The sequence below is a fragment of the Melospiza georgiana genome, chromosome 11 (genome assembly GCF_028018845.1).
Source record: "Melospiza georgiana isolate bMelGeo1 chromosome 11, bMelGeo1.pri, whole genome shotgun sequence".
Taxonomy (NCBI): Eukaryota; Metazoa; Chordata; class Aves; order Passeriformes; family Passerellidae; genus Melospiza; species Melospiza georgiana.
The window spans coordinates 920866-939360 of record NC_080440.1 but is presented as its reverse complement, the minus strand read 5'-3'; the positions used below and the strand labels follow the sequence as shown (position 1 = coordinate 939360).

Below are 18495 nucleotides of genomic sequence, written 5' to 3'. Positions count from 1 at the left end.
TACTGTGTCAGGGCACCAAGGCCAGAGCTTTATTCTCCTTGGCTGTCAGACTCTTGGCTATATTGAAAATTCAGGAATAAATACTCAAATCCCAGGCTCACTTTCCAGGACAGGAGCGTGGATGCTCTCCAGGGAATGCAATTATTCCATTACACAGTAATGAGCAGTGCTCACACCCCAGCACAGCTCCCACTTAGCCAATAGCTCAGCTCACAGGATGAGTGCCTCCCCTTGTTCCACGGTGCAGTTGTCTCCTCTGGGCTGGGTCTGTGTGTCTGTGTGAGGATTGCTTTCACAGAACTCTGCCCTGCCACAGGGACGGGTTCTGCCTCAGCCTGGCTGCTGAATGAGTCGTTACTGCTGTTGTCTTCATCGGGCTACTTTCAAAATCAATGAGATTTACGCTTGCAGATTAAAAACCCTTTTAAAATATGCATAGACAATATAAGGTTCAATTATCTGTTTGGGATGAATGGAGCAGCGTGTACACATAAATAAAACATAAAAGCTGCTTCGCTCTGTTTCTATTCGGCTCCTGATTTATTTTCAGCAGAGCTGGAATCGGTGAGTCCGTGTTGGGGTGTGGGAGCTCCATCCCTGCAGGGATGTGAGTGCTGGGGGTCCGTGCACCCCTCTGGCTCCCCGGCTCCTGGGCTGCAGGCAGGGGTGGGGAATGGTGCACGGGGAAGGAGATAAAACCAAATCACCCTGAGGGTCTGCCCAGCACTTTGGATTGAAGAAAATATGAAATCAAATTTGGGGGGTGACAGGAACCCTCCTGAGAATGCCCTGACTGCTGTAAATCTGAGCACCAGAGGAATGGGAATATATTTTGGCATCTGACAGACATTGCAGGGTGTGTTCAGGGCATGGGAGAGGCACGCAAGCCCTTCCTCTCCCTCCATTGTGCACAGAACAGACGCAGAGCCCCAGAATGGGTTGGGTTGGAAGGGACCTTAAATCCATCCATTTCTCACCAAGCTGAGTATTTCACTTTAAAATATTAAATGGGGAAGTGTCATACCTGTTCCTGTGCCTTTGCCTTCAGTGTCAATAATCCCTGAGGTGCAGGAGATAAATTTCCCTCTTTGGGATGGGAGAGGTGTTTGTGCAGGAGATCACAAGATCCCTCCAAGAAGGGTGGCTGCAGATCAAGGGCTTAGAAATAGTAATTAACAATTATAAATTAGATTTTTGCCCAATATTATTGAATCACAATGCAGATAAACCAAGAGAAATGAAAATGGGAGTCATAGAAATACCAGTTAATTTTACTTCTGAGAAGTGCTCACTCAGGATCTTCATGATTACATAAACACAGCTTTATTCACAGGGAGGAATTTGCACACCCAAATTAGGCAAGTGTGTATTTAAAACTCTTTTTCCATGTCAGTAGGATGGAAAGTGAAGCATTTTAGTAAATAATTCATCCCCAGGAAAGCATAAATGGCTGAGTCCCCATCCCCAGTATGTGAGCACGTTGAGACAGGGGTGATGTCCTTGTTTATTCAAGGACAGGTTTATCTCCAGCTTTACAAGGGTAAGGTGTTTATTTTTGTGCTGTGACTCATTTTCATTACAGTTTTGCGTCTCCTGGTTTCAAGGCAGGTTGTTCCAGCCCAAGGTTCTTTTAGCATTTAAAAGCTGAGAAATTCCCCCCCTAAATTTCTATAAAAATCCAATCTGTGCCATGAGCTCCTCCCTGTCCCGAGCAGACCTTGGTCCAGGCACGGGTCATCAGGATGAAATGCAGGATATCTCACATTTATGGGCACCCCTCACTGTACTGGCTGTTTATGATCCTTTCTCTGCTTTCTGAGCTGATGAAGTGCTCCCATGAGCCATGTGGACAGTACTAATTGCTGTAATTACTGTCCCCTAATTGCTACAATGGTTTGTTTCAGGAGTGCTATCTCGCTCTGGGGAAGGGAGCAGGACGAACCCTGTGGGTGCAGAGAGGGCTCCCAGTGGCCAGCGCCACTCAGGATGGCTTTTTGTGGCTTTTCAGGGCAGTTGTAGTGGGGATGGCATTGGAAATGGGCTCTTTTCAGGCTTGAAATTAATGAAACTGAAATGTGTTCGATTAGAAAGGCGGTTGTTTGAGAGACCCAAAGTAGCTTTGGAAGTGTTTGTTCCAGTGATGGGCTCCATCCACAATAACAGCGGTAATGAGGAGTTTTTAAAAGGGGATTTTAAAAGGTGTTGCACCATGGCTGCTTTATCCTGGCCCTGGCCCTGGGATGCTGGAGCAGGGATGCTCCAGGGGCTCAGCCCACCCAGCTGGGAGGGCTGGTGCAAGAGCCCCTGCAGATGGAACCAAAGTTCAGGTGCAGGAATCATTGCTGGGTTTAGTTCTTCGTGTCCCCTCCATTGCTCAGAAGTACTTGCTGTTGCTCCTGAAATGAAAACTTTCCTAATTGTTCTCCCTCACTTTCTCTCTGGCTGGGGCAGCCCCTGGGGAAATGCTGAGCTCCATCCACTGGGGAGCAGCAGGAGCATCTGTTCCTGTTACCTTTGCAAGCTCTGACCTTATTCCGTGTTTTGGGTGAAATTTCCACAGAATCACAGCATGGTTTGGGCTCCAGGGAGCCTAAAGCTCTGCTCAGGCCAAGGGCAGGGACTAATTCCCGTGGATATCTGGATTTCTAAAGCTGCCTGCCAGGTTTCCTTGCTGCTCAGAAGGCAAAGTGGGAATGAGAAGGGTCTGGAGGGGGTTTGCCCAGAGACAACAGCCAGGGAGAAACTTGAGTGAGCTGAGCTCAGAGAGGGGAATCAGCTCTCTGCAGGGTGCTGGGGCTGTGTGTCCTGCACTTTGGGATGGGGATGGGGCACAGGACGAGCTGTGCCAACTGAGGATTGAACCCTGACCTGATGCATTTCTAAATGAATAAAACCCGAGCCCTGAACAGCTCCCAGGCTGTTCCTCACCCGTCAGCTCACACAGAGCTCTGCAGCTGGGAGCAGGCTCCAGGCAGCTCCTGAATTGAATTTGGGTGCTTTGGGGGGATTTGCGGTGTGTGCAGCCCGACTCTGCCCGGCCATACGTGGTGGGCTCAGGAGGCTCTGCCAGAGCAGCTGAGCTCTCCCCATTGCCAGGAAACCAGAACCAATAAAACTTCCCTGGAAACTGAAAGTGGAAATGCAGCAAACTGTGAACCTCATCTTGCCCTGCCAGGAGCTCATTAATGTCTCAGCAGGGGCACTCCTGCATTACCCTAATTGCTCAGGTCCTCAGGGAAATTGCCTTTCTGAAGCTCCTGGCTGCTGTCAGTGCCTGAGGTGGGTCAGGTGCACCTTCCTCATCATCTTTAATGAGTGGCTGAGAGGGGCTGAGCTCAGTCCCTGCAGGGAGCACAGCAGCAATGGCTGTTGGTGTTTGGGGTGTTTGGGGTGTTTGCAGCACAGCAGCAGTGGCTGTTGTTGGTGTTTGGGGTGTTTGCAGCACAGCAGCAATGGCTGTCGGTGTTTGGGGTGTTTGCAGCTGAGGCTGGCTCTGGCACAGAGGCCAGGCTTAGGCAGGCCAGGCTTTGGCAGTCCTGCAGCCCAGGGAGGGCTGCTGTGTGCTCTGGCACTGGGGTTGGTGTTCCAGGACAGACACGTGCCTTTGGTGAGGGTTTGGTGAGCAGGGAGAGGATATGGGGCTGGATAATAACACCCACTGAGTCTGGAAGGGAAACTGGAACAGGGAATTTGTGTTTCAGTGGGGTTTCTCTGAGCTGTTCCAGTCTGTGTTTCACTGGGGTTTGCTCTGAGGTGACCTGTTCCAGGTTGTATTTTAGTGGGGTTTGCTCTGCAGTGAGCAGTTCCAATCTGTGTTTCAGTGGGGTCTCTCTGAGCTGTTCCAGTCTGTGTTTCACTGGGTCTCCCTGAGCTGTCCCAGGCTGCTGCTGGGCTGGCTGCTGTGGCAGGAGAGGCTGAGGACGCTCCTGTTTCCCTGGGGTGTTTGTGCTGCTCCTGCTGCAGCTGCTCTCCTGCAGGAGCCTGAGCAAGACAACAGGAGTGACCCAGAGACAGCTCTTCATTAGCAGGAGAAAATGAAATAAATGAAGAATAATGGTCAACGTTAGAAATAAATTAACATCAATTAATCACTGACTAAGACGGTGTTCCCAGCATTAATCATTCCCCCTTGCTGCCAGCAGAGCATCAGCCAGGCTCACACGTGTGGAACCCCTGCGTGGTGTGTGCAGGGTGCACAGGCACTGAGGGAAAGCTGCTCCCCCGAGGGTGAAATGCTCCCTGCAGCTCCTCGGGTCCCTCAGAGAGCCCAGCCCGGCCCTGCTGTGCTGCTGGGGCAGGGGACATCGGGGTCCTTGGGGAGCACAGCCCCAGCATCAGAGCACCCCGGGCTTCTCTGGAGCTTTTGGTGGGTCAGAACAGAAATGGGGGAATGTGAAGGAACAGAAATCCTGCTTCTTCCAACTCCAGTTCTGGGTTGATGGTAATGAAAGAAAAATAAAACAATGAAGAGACAGAAAATATTTATCTGGAATACTAAAAAGCCCTGAACAGAGCGCTCTGATTTTAAGGATTTAAAGCTCTGGCTGTGCCTTGCCCTGCCAGTGGCACCATGGGCACCATCCCTGCCCAGCTGCCCGTGGGTCTCTCTGATCTAGACAATCCATGTTTATTCTGAAGGCGCTTCAGAGCTGGCAGGAGCTGGGGGTGCCTGTGTGGAGCTCCCTGGAGGCTGCAGTTGGATTTCAGCTGGTTTTTACCTGGTGGTGCCCAGTTTGGCCACTGGGATGCTGCTGGTGTGCGTGGGGAGCTGGGCAGGGGCAGGAGGTGCCTTTTGCAGGTGTCTGAATGGGCTCTGCCCCTCTGTTTGCAGTTTTGTGGTTTGCAGTCCCTGGCACACCCACTGATGGACTCTACTCTCTGTATTTGAACAGAACAGGAGAATTCTACCTGGCACATTTCTATAACTTCATGTTTCTTTTAGACATCCTGTTAGAAACACTGGTAAAACACCTCATATCTGCTTTTTATACTCCCAGTGATTGAAGCAGCCAGCAGCAGTTAATATTTTATGAACAGTGGAAAAAGATTTAAAATCCAAAAGGTCTCCTTAGGAATATAAGCAATGCAGCGGATTCTGTGGAAGCTCTGCTTGTTGTGGAAGTGCAGAATGTGTTCCTTTTGATTTTGGGTTGGAAAAGCAGCTGTTGGCAAGGTGGAGTACAAAGAGGTGCCACGGATCAAACCTGATATTACTGCCTGGCTTTCCTGCTGGTTGCAGAAAGCAGCCCTGGCTCTCCCCTTGCCCTGCTCTCTGTGAGCCAGAGGTGCTGAGCCCTTGCAGTGCAGAGCCTGGGGCAGTACAGTGTTTGATTTTCTGAGGAGGCAGGAGCTGGTGAATACCTGTGGGTGATAAATACTGTGCAGTGCTGGTGAATACCTGTGGGTGATAAATACTGTGCAGTGCTGGTGAATACCTGTGGGTGATAAATACTGTGCAGTGCTGGTGAATACCTGTGGGTGATAAATACTGTGCAGTGCTGGTGAATACCTGTGGGTGATAAATACTGTGCAGTGCTGGTAAATACCTGTGGGTGATAAATACTGTGCAGTGCTGGTGAATACCCATAGGGTGATAAATACTGTGCAGTGCTGGTAAATACCTGTGGGTGATAAATACTGTGCAGTGCTGGTGAATACCCATAGGGTGATAAATAAACTGGCAGCAGCTGGTTCCCAGCTTTATCTGGGTAACTGGGAGCAGTTGGTTCTGAGTTTTTCTGGGTAACTGGGAGCTTTATTGGGCCAACTGGGAGCAGTTGGTTCCCAGTTTTATTGGGGTAACTGGGAGCTGTTGGTTCCCAGTTTTTCTGAGCAACCGGGACCTTTATCTGGGAGCAGCTGGTTCCCAGTTTTATTGGGGTAACTGGGAGATTTATTTGGCCAACTGGGAGCAGCTGGTTCCCAGTTTTTCTGGGTAACTGGAGCCAGTGAAGGACTGTTCCCGTCCCTGTACCTTGTAGGGGAATGTGGTGCAGAACACAGCAAAGCCAAAGCTCAGCTGAAGCCAGGAGCTCTAGCTGCTGCTGCAAGAAGTGCCATGAGTCTGTGAATGTGTGTATTTATCAGAAATTGTTTTTTTCTACAGATCCCACAAATCAGTTATGCCTCAACTGCCCCCGAGTTGAGCGATGACAGGCGCTATGATTTCTTCTCACGGGTGGTTCCTCCAGATTCCTTCCAAGCACAAGCAATGGTGGACATTGTGAAAGCTTTGGGATGGAATTATGTGTCCACTGTGGCATCTGAAGGGAATTATGGAGAAAAAGGAGTGGAGTCCTTCATGCAAATTTCCAGAGAGGCAGGTAGGCCGTGCTGCTCAGCAAGCCATGCGTGTTGTGTTGTGCTCAATGTCATCCTGTGTTCCCAGAGCTCATCTTTGCTCCTAAAGCTGCTCAGCTCTCTGCAATGCTCTGCCACGGCTCCTGGGTGTTGTCGTTCCTAAACTGCTCGTGGAGGGTCAGACAGTGGGAGCCCTCAGTGGGTTTCAGTCATTTCTGGGGCATTCAGAAACCCTGAGTTGTGCCCAGCTCCTGCTGCTGGCCTGGCTCAGCTGTCCTGGTGTGGGCATGGGCACAGGGCAGCTTTGGAAAGGCTGAGCTCCTCTGTGTGTCTGCCCGGGCTGTGAGCTGTGCTGTGAGCTGCTTCCAGCCTGGCTGGTGCCACCGTGGGTGCCCAGCTCTCCATGCCAGCCTGGTCTGAGCTTGGGTTTGCTTTGGCATTGCCCTGCCCAGCTCAGTGCAGGGAGCTCAGAACCTTCCCCTGGAGGCCCAGGGGCTGCTGTGTGGGGCGTGGAGCCCCCAGGCCCATGGGACATGCCAGAGCTGGTTGGCAACCCAGACTCACGAGGGTTTGGGGGCTGCAGTGTTTGGAGCTGGTCCCTGTGCTGGGGAGGAGAAACAGCAGAGGATGGGATTCATTGCTGGTGGTCAATGCAAAGGTGTCTCCACAGGCTCTGCAGGCAGAACCATCAGCAGGGGCAGGGCAGGCTCTGCTGTGCTCCCCAAGTGGGGCTCACAGGTGTCCCAGCCTGGCACTGCCTCAATGAGAGCAGCTCGGTGCCCAGCTCAATGCCCGGGCAGGGCAGGAGCTGCTGTGCCCAGGCTGGTCCCACAGCGCTGGCTCTGTCTGCAGGGACAGCCCCCAAACTGTCCCCAACAGCCCCAACCTGATGGATCCCTGCTGGCAGCACCCGCCAGGGAACAGGCAGGGAAAGTCACTGGGCTGAAAGGAAGGGGCCTGGGACAGGGGGAGCTGGAATTGTTTCCTTATGCTGGTGTCACGGAAGGAACCCACATTTGCATAAATTCTTCTGTTGCTACAAATGCATATTTATGCGGTATTAAAGCAAATGGGTTTGGATTTAATACAGCAGGAAGTGACAAATGCCAGTGCTCATTGGAATTTAAAATTGCCTTTATTTGCAAATATCCACTGTTGCAATCCCATGCCCAAAATGTGTTCCCTGTGTGGAGGGCAGGCTCTGGCTGCAGAGCAGGGTCCCATTTCCTGGACCTGGTGCAGAATGACATTTGTTCCATGAGCTGCCCATGCAGCCAACACCAAACCGAGCCCCTGAGACAGAGCAGAGCCTGCAGAGCCTGCTCCCCTCAGCTCTGTGTGTGCAGGGGATGGAGGTGATGCTGGGGATGAAGGCTCTGACGGGGATGCTGCCTAAAGCTCCTCCTCAGAGCCGGGATGGGATAATCTGATCCCTGGCTGCTGCTCAGCTCCCTGTACCATGCTCACACAGCTCAGGGGAAGCTCTGACAGCCTTTAATTCCTGGGGCCTCGGGTGCCCCCCGGGAGCCTCAGGGTGGGTATTGAGGAAAACTCTGCACAGGATGGGCTGGGCAGCCTGGCAGGGACTGCCTGGGGCAGTGACAGTGACAGTGACAGGCACCAGCCCAGGAAGGGCCAGGAAAGGGCTGGGAATGGCACCTGGGGGCAGGGATGGGCTGGGAATGGCACCTGGGTGTGACCGTGTTCACAGGGGTCTGAGGATGAGGGGAGAGACGAGGATCTGACTCCATGTTTCAGAAGGCTGATTTATTATTTTATGATATATATTACATTAAAACTATACTAAAAGAATAGAAGAAAAGGTTTTATCAGAAGGCCAGCTAAGAATAGAATAGGAAAGAATGATAACAAAGGTTTGTGGCTCAGACAGACTCTGAGCCAGCTGGCTGTGATTGGCCATTAATTCCAAACAACCCCATGAGACCAATCCCAGATGCACCTGTTGCATCCCACAGCAGCAGATAACCATTGTTTGCATTTTGTTCCTGAGGCCTCCCAGCTTCTCAGGAGGAAAGATCCTAGGGAAAGGCTTTTCCATAAAAGATGTCTGTGACACCCGGGGTCAGAGCTGGGCAGGGATGGGCAGGGATGGCAGCACAGTCCCTCCTGGCTCTCCCTGTGCTCCCTTAGCAGCAGGCAGATCCGAGCCCAGCCCAAAGCTGAGCCGTGCCAGAGCTCTCTGCCATCCCCAGGCCCTGTCCCTTGGCACAAGGGCAGCTCTGCTCCATAGGCACCAGCACATTCCCTGGCTCTGCCTGCAGTCTGTAGCAGGTTAATTATCCTGAACACAGAGTTTCATCCAAACTCGTGTCTGATCAGCTGGGATCGTAGGAAATCTGAGGATCAGTGGAAAGTGCTTCCCCTGCTCAGTTTTCAAATATGCTTTGGCACATAAAGACTTTGCTTGATCCTCTGAGTTAATAATTCTTCACAAAGTGACTTTTATTATGAGCACTTCAAGCGAGTTTGAATATGTCATTGTGGCAGGAGATGAAGATTTGAAACATGCTCTGCAGTCTGTGGGATTAATAAATTAGGGGAATGGTCTAATTATGGGAAATCTAAAGGACAATTTCAGATTATTAATGAAACCACTGAATACTTGAATTTCAAAGATTAATTCATCTTTGATTTTTTTTTAAAGATTAATCTGTACCAGAAGGTTAATTGCTATCTGCAAGAAATATATATATTGAAGTCGTTAGCAAAAGACCACTTGAATGCCTCCTAACAGATAAATGAAAGATCTGGAGTGCGTTTATGAACGCTCTGCTCTCCCCAAACGGCCCATTGGCACAGCTCAGTGGGTTCTGCTGCTCTGCCCTGCTGGGCTGCAGGATGAGTGTCCCTCCTTGTCCTGCTGTGCTGGGATGGGAGGGCATGGGGAGAGCTGGGGAGGATGAGGAGGAGCAGGGAGGGTGGGATGAACTGTTGGATGTTGGGCTGAGCTGTTGGAGGATGAGGAGGAGCAGTGAGGATTTGATGAGCTGTTGGATGTTGGGCAGAGCAGTGAGGATGAGGAGGAGCAGTGAGGATTTGATGAGCTGTTGGATGTTGGGCTGAGCTGCTGGTGCTGCCCAGGACAGAGCAGTGAGGATGAGGAGGAGCAGTGAGGATTTGATGAGCTGTTGGATGCAGGGCTGAGCTGTTGGAGGATGAGGAGGAGCAGTGAGGATTTGATGAGCTGTTGGACGTGGGGCTGAGCTGCTGGTGCTGCCCCAGAGCAGAGCAGTGAGGATGAGGAGGAGCAGTGAGGATTTGATGAGCTGTTGGATGTGGGGCTGAGCTGCTGGTGCTGCCCAGAGCAGAGCAGTGAGGATGAGGAGGAGCAGCGAGGATTTGATGAGCTGTTGGACGTGGGGCTGAGCTGCTGGTGCTGCCCCAGAGCGCCAGGCTGGGCTCAGCTCTCCCCCTGCAGCCCCCAGGCACACCAGTCAGGCTCACCCAGCTCTGAGCTCGGCTTTGGGGCGGCCTCAGCAGAGCCCAGCTCTGGCTGAGCTCTGGGCTCCTTGTAGGGTCACAGAGCCCGGGTGTTGGTGGGTGTGAGGGTGCACGGGGGGGCTTTGGGGAGGTTTGCAGACCCCTCCTGGGGCTCAGTGTGTTCCCCTGTCCTTGGCTGTGCTCAGTCTCTCAGCTGTGATGGGAGTAGCCTTTCCTCACTCTCCTGGGATCCTGCTTTCTGGATCAAACGCACAAAAACAAATGGATAAAGCGCTCAGAAAATCGAGTCATTTATATCCAAGCACTTCAAGTGTTTTCCATTTTTCTTCCCACTTTTCCCAAGCACTCAGGCACGTGTCCTTTCAGTGTGCACTGATGTTAAATAACAACATTATGAAATCTATTGTTCTCCCTCCTGTTGTCACATAACAAATGTTTTGGCATTTCAGAACCAGCAGCCAGGAAGGATGGCTGTCTGAGTTTGTAGTGGCTGCACTTCTGTGCCCAGCCTGGCAGGGTTAATGAGGTTTCCTGTTAATTGTGCTGGGCTGGGAGGAGATGCCCTGGCCTTGATCCTCAGGAGTGTTGGGGTTGCAGTGAGAGCCTGGAGGAATTTCTGAGAGCAGGAGAGCAAAACCTGTCCCTGGGAGTGCTCAGAGCTCTTTGGCACCTGTGGGCAGTGCAGAGGAGGGGCTGAGCCCCCTGAGGGGCTGCCTGGAGCCCAGAGCTCCTCCTGTGCCTGCCTGGGTGCTGCAGTGGTTTCACATCCCCAGACCCTGTGGCTGCAGGGCTGTTCCCTCCTGGGCCTGCCGGGGCTCCTGAGGGGCTGCTCTGCCCCCTGCCAGCACAGGGGGATGAATCCCAGCTCCCTTTGCCAACATCCCCTTCTCTGGGACCGCACAGGCTGAGCCGGCACCGAACACAGGTGCACTGGTGAAGAGCTCGAGTTAAAACCACATCCAGTCCTTGGTGCCTGGTGGTAGAGGTATTTCCTCACCTTTAACCACATCCAGTCCTTGGTGCCTGGTGACAGAGGTATTTCCTTCCCTTTAACCACATCCAGTCCTTGGTGCCTGGTGACAGAGGTATTTCCTCACCTTTAACCACATCCAGTCCTTGGTGCCTGGTGACAGAGGTATTTCCTTACCTTAAAACCAAATCCAGCCATTAGTGCCTAGAGTTAGAGGTATTTCCTCACCTTTAACCACATCCAGTCCTTGGTGCCTGGTGACAGAGGTATTTCCTTACCTTTAACCAAATCCAGCCATTAGTGCCTAGAGTTAGAGGTATTTCCTTACCTTTAACCACATCCAGTCCTTGGTGCCTGGTGATAGAGGTATTTCCTAACCTTTTGCCATCATGGGGGATCAGTTCCTGGTGTGGATTTCCAGGGTTGTGGGTGACAGAGCTGTGCCTACAGCTGTCAGCTCTAGCTGCAGGCAGCCCTGGAGACCCTTTGGTTTTGGTTACAATGCATTAGATGCTTTTCTTTGCTGAGCATCTTCATACAGCAGAACCAATCTATACCTTAACTATTACCTATAGCCCATCATAACTGCTGTAATTACCATACTCATGTTACTGTTCTCCAGTCACTAAAAGTCAGTACATTACAGTTTCAGCTAGAAGTTGTTTTTCAGTTTTCTCGCAGTGGAAAATTCTGAGACCTTTTTTCCCCTTGCCACATTTGCTGCCTTGTTTGCCTGTGCTCTCTTTCTGCTTGGTACAAACATCTTCTCTTTGAGGTGGGTTTATCCTTTGTTCTAAGCCATAAAAACCCTTCTAACTAACATAAAATACCTTCTGCCTCCTTGGTTATCCAGTGAGACTGGCTCAGCAATTCTTGTCTTCTAGAGCAAAACTTGCTTTCATTTATAGTCTTCAGATGCTACATTCAAAAATCTTTCTGCCAAGCACACATATCTGTGAGACTTTCTTGTCAAACTTTCATCCTTCCCAACAACTGGGCATCAGGGGGCTGTGAGGAAATGGGGGCACAGTTTGTTACTGGGAATTAGGGGAGATGGGGAGGAAATGGACACACAGTTTGGTACTGGGCATTAGGGAGCTTGAGGAAAAGATGCCCTTGAATCTTGGGGAGGAGAAGGGGAAAGGAGAGTTTGGGGTTAGAGAACAATAAGAGGAACAAGTCTGGGGAAAGAGCAAGGGAGGAACGGGGCTGAGGAGAGGGAGGATGAAAAGCTGCAGAACAAAGGTGATACCAGTGGATGGGGTTGCAGAGATCGAGCCATGGCTGGGAAAAATGTCCACGAGTAAGGAAGCTTTGCAAGGGAGTGAGTGGGCTGGAAAATCACATTGGTTTAATCCCAAAAAAACCTGATTTCAGGAGCAGAATTGATTTGATTGTGAAAATTTAAAACTTCTGGAAGATGAGGCAGGGATTCTGCCGCAGGTCTCTGTTTTGTGGGGCGGGGAAAGCAGCCTTCCCAGGGGTTTGGTGTGAGCCCTGCTCCTCATTGCTCCTCAGCTGGCTCTGCCCAGGGTCCCTCGGTGTCCTGATGCTCTGAGGCAGGCAGGGACCAGCCCAGTGCTCCCGGCACAGGGGTTTGCTCATTTACCATCATTTCCAGGGCCTGCCTTCCTGCAGGCTGCCAGGCTGGGCTGCTCAGGCTCTCCAGAGAGCTGGGCTCCTGCTGCAGCAGCACCCAGGGGCTGGGGCTGGCTGAGCTCACAGTGCTCTGAGCCCAAACCCAGCAGCTTTCTGCTTAAAACATGAGGGATTTCATTGAAATGCTCGTGTTTGAGAGCAGGGTGCAGATGTAGAGCAGCAGGGAGCTTTGTCTGACAGCTCTTCACCGGCGTTTCATTGCTGTTTGTGTATTTCTTTTAAAGCCAATTTTATGTCCAGGCTAAAGCAAGTCTAGACAGATTGTCTAAAAACTTTTATTGGCTAATTAAGATTATACTGCTGGTATATCACTGCTGGATAGCAGGGACTCTGCTTAAGGAATGGCCTCTATTTTTGCAGCCTGTGCCTTTTGCCAAGTTTTCCTTTGTGCCTTGGGAGGGCTTTTTTCATATCTGTTTCAGCGTTCAAAGCAAATGCCACTTGGAGTCTCATGTTTGAGCACCTGAGCCTGGATCAGGGAACCAGAGCCCATGGTTTTGTGCCAGAGCCCTGAGCATTGGTGGCTCTGTGCAGGCAGGGGGATCCCTGCCAGTCCTGGCCTCGGTGTCTGAGCCAGGCGGGACAGGGTGGCCCTGGGAGTCTCATCCCTCTGGCTTTCAGTGGCATTGATCTGATGGTTTTTATTGATCTCTGAGGTTGCTGAGGTTCCTGAGCCCGGTTCTGCATCCCCAGCCTGTCCCTGGTCCCAGTTCTGCCCCCACACCCAGCCTGTCCCCGTCCCCAGCCCCATCCGTGCCTCCCATCAGCACTGAGCTCCCTCCCTGTCTGCACCACTCTCTGCTTTCCCCTGCAATCTCAGCAGCCTCCCCAGCATGAAAAGCAAAGTGTTTTCTTTTCCTGGCTCCTCAGCTCGAGCAGGTCTCAGAGCAAACCTGTGCAGTTTTGTCAGCTTCAGAAGCCTTTCTGTGAGCAGAATGCTATTGATTAAACTCTAACAGCATCTTTCTCTCCGAAAGGAGCTGGGAATCACAAACATCAGAGACGGCAGAGATCTCATTTGGATGTCATTAGTGCCGAGCTGCTTTTCAGTTCAGCAGGTGAATGTGCGCAGGTGTGCCAGCAGCTGCCTCTGAGTGCAGCATTTCCTGCAGCCACAAAGGGCTGGGGACGCCTGGGAGCTGCTGTGCAGCCCTGTGCTCTGCTCACTCGTGCAGGAACTGATCCCAGCCCCAGCAGCTCTCCCTGAGTCCCACCCAGCCAGGCCACGGCGATTGTGCTGCTCGTGGGGGGAATCCAGGGGGGAAATGCTCCCCCAGCTCAGCTCTGCCCTCTGGGCTTGGCAATGGGCTGGGAGGGCAGGGGCTGGGCTGGGGGCTGGGCTGCCCCAGGGCAGGGGGTGTCGGGCTCCCCACAATGGATTTGGGGCTCCCCACAATGGATTTGGGCTGCCTGGAGCCCCTGCAATGGTTTCGGGGCTGCCTGGGCCTCCTCAGCTGTTTGCTGACTTTTTCCTTTGCTGTGTCAGTCCTGCTTTGCCCTTGCAGGGCCCTGGGTGCAAACCCAAATTTCCCCCCGGGGTCTGGTGTTGGAGGTGGGTCCTGTGGGGTCAGGCTGGCTGTGGATGTCTTGTCACAACATTGATTTCTGGGGTTGTTGCTGAGGAGGAGGAGGAGGAAGGGGGGAATTGCTGCACAGTGGTGCTTGTCCCCTGCCAGTGTGTGCAGAGGAGCTGGAATTGCCCAGCCCTGGACAGAGCCAGGCTGTGCTGGAGGTGTGTGATGCTCCCCAGGGACAGCAGTGTGTTCGGAGAGCACGTTGCACTGAAACTTGATTACAGACAGCAGCTCAGTAGTTCTGATAAAATCATTAATCTAATTCTTGTCTAATTTTTCCATTCTTCATTCACCATTACAACCATCCCACATTGCTTTCAGGCTGCTGTGGAGGCTGATTAAATTGCAAAGCAGACTTTTAAATGAAAGGATCCATATCTGGCTGCACTCATTATCAGCTCCAAGAAATGAAATGTGCCCTCAGTGATTTGCTGTGCAGCAAAGGCAGCAGGCCCTGGCACACAAAGGGCAGGGGGCAGGTGAGGGGGGCAGAGCCCGAGGTGCCAGCCCAGCCCAGCCCAGCTCCCTGTGCCTGCAGCAGCTCTGGCAGCACCTGGGGATGCTCAGGTGTGATGGTGGTCACAGGGGTCTGAGGGTGGGGGAAGACATGAGGATCTGACTCCATGTTCCAGAAGGCTGATTTATTATTTTATGATATATATTACATTAAAACTGCACTAAAAGAATAGAAGAAAAGGTTTCATCAGAAGGCTGGCTAAGAATACAGTAGAAAGCAATGATAACAAAGGTTTGTGTGTTGGACAGAGAGTCAGAGCCAGCTGGGCTGTGATTGGCCATTAATTAGAAACAACCACATGAGCCCAGTCCCAGATGCACCTGTTGCATCCCACAGCAGCAGATAACCATTGTTTGCATTTTGTTCCTGAGGCCTCTCAGCTTCTCAGGAGAAATCCTAAGGAAAGGATTTTCATGAAAAGATGTGTGTGACACTCAGGGAAGCTGCAATCCCAGAGAACAGAGCCTGGGAGCTGTTCCTGGCACACAAGGGCTGTTCACTTCCATTGCACAGATTGCAAGGGGGCTGTGGGTGGGATTCCCTCACTGCTCGGGGGGTTCAGCAGCCTCTGCCCTTGGAGCCCACGTGAAACACAGCAAGTTGTTTTCTGGCACGGGAACTTTCAGGCTCGTGCTTTAATTGTGCTCTGGGTTGGTGAAGTCTGCAAAGCCTTTCAAGGGCAATGCTGAGCTCTCTCCTTGCATGAGTGATCCCCAAGACAAGCTCCTTTCCACTTCCTTGCTTCTCTGCTTTTTCCTTTTCATGAGATTTGGGGAGGATTTGAATTAGAAAAGAAAAGGAAGGGTGGAGAGTGGTTTGGCACATGCACAGTCACTGATGGACAGAGACAGCTCTGCCACAACAGCATCCAGTAATGATCTGAATAAAGAAAACGTAATTAAAACCACACACCTCTAAAACTTTATTTTCACATATGTCTGAAAAGTTGTGAACACCTCCTGGAGTCAAACTGGCCCTAAAGATGTTTCCAGCAGTATTTGAAATGGAAAATGCAAACCGCAGCTCTTACCTGTGTTCCTTAACATGTAATTGTTATTTATTCTGCACATATAGAGATGTATAACTCGGTAGCTTTACATAATCTTCTTCTGGCTGGTGTTAATTGAATTACTCATGCTCTTGGAATGCTAAAAAGATTTGCCTGTGGGAATTTCTCTTCAGTTGTGAGTCAACAGTCAATTCTCTGGATTTTGTTTTAGTCGGTGGCTCTTTATTAGAATAAACAAGATTACTGGCAGGGAAATGTTCAGTGTGCTGGCATTGAAGGGAGAGGGGGAGTGCCCAGGTGAGGATGGAGGTGAGCAGGGCTGGGGCACGGGGATGGTTCCTGTGGGGCTGGGGAGGAGGATGATGGCCCTGGGGAGGATGATTGTCGCTTTGGTTTTTTAAGATTTTTTAAGCCTTCTGATGTTGACATTCATGTAGCGAACTTTCTCACACATTTGCTGTAAAAACTCATTGTTTTGCATCCTTTTATGGAGGAGGAGAGAGTTGATGGACTGTTGGTGTGTCCAGTGTCATTGGAGAGGTGGCACTGTCACCCTCCAATCCGCTGGCACTCTTGGAAATCTATAAATGCTGGAGTCAGAAAATAAACTTCCCTTTTTCTTTACTTTGAAAACAGCGGCGTGAGCTTGTGTTCTTTGTGTTTTATAGTGACAGATGATGATGTCCCTGAGGAGGATGATGATGATGATGATGATGATGTCCCTGCCCTGTGGGGCTGGGGAGGATGATGATGATGATGATGTCCCTGCCCCATGGAGGATGCTGCAGGATGAAGCTGGGAAACGCCAGTTTGACCAAGGGAGTTCTGGGGCAGTGTTGGCCCCTTTTGTACCTTTTCAGACCAGGCGTGACTCAGCCAAACCACCCACGGGGATTTATTTGTGGCCTGCTGGTTTCAGGCTGGGCTGTGTGCAGGCAAGTGAGAATGAGATCCCAGAAAGGAAAACAAGGGTTCTGTCTGGGCAGGGTTGATTCAGGACAGTTAAAGGATACAGAACAATGGGAAAAAGGATGGCAGATGCACCAAGGTAATTTCAAGCCTATCTCCCCATGCTGGGTTCTTCTGCTAAGCTGGTGTCCACGGGCAGGAGAGAGGCAGAAATTCCAGTCGCAGGCCAGCTCTGTGTTCTGCAGCTGCCCGGTGCCATCTGAGTGTAGAGCAGCAGGATTTCTGCCTTGGTGTGAAATAATCAGACCCTTCTGTTGAGAAAAGAACAGGTCTGTGAGTTTGCCTGGCGAGCTGGACGAGCCTGGGACGTTTGTTCCAATTTGGTTTTTATAGCTCTGGAGGGACACGGTGACCAAGCAAGGCACAGACATTTCCATTTATGTTCTCCAAAAATAGTGGGAGGCAGCATGTGCTTCTGTACCAGAGGGATTATGTAGGTCAGCCTGCTTCTGAACCTGCTATTAAAAGTGACACTGCCAAAGAAAAATCAACAGAAAATACAAGGAGCTTTGAGTGAGGGCATCACGGGTCCCCAGAGTGTGTTCCATCCCCAGAGGGTTCCAGTGCTCAGCACTGTGCTTTCCTCACCTCTCATACACACCCTCCACCAAATGGGGCTGCTAAAACCCCAGCTGCCATTCACCTGAAACAAAGAGATGTGGGAAAGTGGCATGAAAATGGCTAACTGCCATAATGCCCGTCATTTGCGGGAAATTCAGTGTGATTTTTGTGAATTATCTTTCATTTTCCTCGATGGCTGGGCTTGGAAGACCTCTGCAGCCTTTGGAAAATGTTCTGCCTTTTCTGAGAGCACTCAGGAGCTTGGAGGGGTGATGGGGCTGAGGGAGCCCTGGAGGCAGGGACGGGCTGGGGATGCAGGGCTGTGGAGGTGTTTGCAGGGGTGCCAGGGTGAGGGAAGAGATGAGAATCTGACTCCATGTTTCAGAAGGCTGATTTATTATTTTATATTTTATGACATATATATTAAAAGAAAATGATATATTAGAACTATACTAAAAGAATAGAAGAAAGGATTTCCTCAGAAGGCTGGCAAGGAATAGAAAGGAATGGAATGATAACAAAAGCTTGTGACTCTGAGAGTCCGAGCCAGCTCCCTGTGATTGGCCATTAATTAGAAACAACCACATGGACCAATCAAAGCTGCACCTGTTGCATCCCACAGCAGCAGATAACCATTGTTTTTCTTTTCCTCTGAGGCTTCTCAGGAGAAAAATACTGGCAAAAGGGATTTTTCATAAAATATCATGGCGACGCAGGGGTGAGGACAGGGGATGAAGGCAGAGCAGCTCCTCCCATCTGGGGCCGCTCGTGGGTAACGGAGGCTGCTTGGGTGGGTGCTAGAGCAGCATGGAAACCATCCAGGAATGGTCAGGAAGTGCTGAAGTTTGGAGCTGTAATTCCGTGATTTACAAGCTCATGAGACGCTGTCCCCGCTCTCTGAGGAGCAGCAGCCCCTCCCTGCCCCGCTGAGAGGTGTAATTAGTGTCGTGCACACCTTAACGAGCCAAACTGTGTGCACTTCCCTTCTCCATCACGCTGGGTTCTCCCCCCGGATTTCTCTCTCCTGATTTTGTGTTGCTCATCCTAATTTGCCATGGAAACAGGAGAGCTCTGAATTTTATTTCCAGCACATCTTCTGTCCAGACAGGGTTAGAGCTGGCTGCACCAACCACCACTTTTCAGGTGATTGGAGAACCTTGATATGAAATTATGGGTGTTTTGCTATTTAAGTTTGAGTTCTGTTTCTGTCAAATGAAGGGAGAGAGAGCCAGAGAGAAAATTTGTCTGCAGCCAAGATGAAATCCTCCCTGAAATAGGAGGCACAAGTGGCACCTGCAGTAAAATCTCTGGGACTGAACCCATCCAAGCACTCCAGGGGCAGGGGCTGACCCTGGGAGTCATTTCCAGCTGTTAGCAGCTGGGTAATTTCACTGCACTCCTGCTCCAGCTGGCAGGCAAAAATCCAGACACAGCCACTAGAATGTGGAAGTGACTGCCACCAGGTTCAACCTTT

The 18495-nt window shown here is 51.1% G+C and overlaps 1 protein-coding gene across 5 annotated transcripts in view; it reads left to right on the top strand.

Annotated features, from left to right (window-relative positions):
* Positions 1 to 18495, top strand: part of GRM7 (glutamate metabotropic receptor 7) — a 160692-nt gene that overhangs the window by 59748 nt on the left and 82449 nt on the right. For all 5 annotated transcript variants that reach the window (XR_009115079.1, XM_058032116.1, XM_058032117.1 and 2 more), the window contains exon 2: positions 6107 to 6323. Coding sequence is in view for 4 of the 5 variants with exons in the window: in XM_058032116.1 (XP_057888099.1) it covers positions 6107 to 6323 (217 nt within the window). In the remaining variant the exon portion in view is untranslated. The remainder of the gene's footprint in view (positions 1 to 6106; positions 6324 to 18495) is intronic.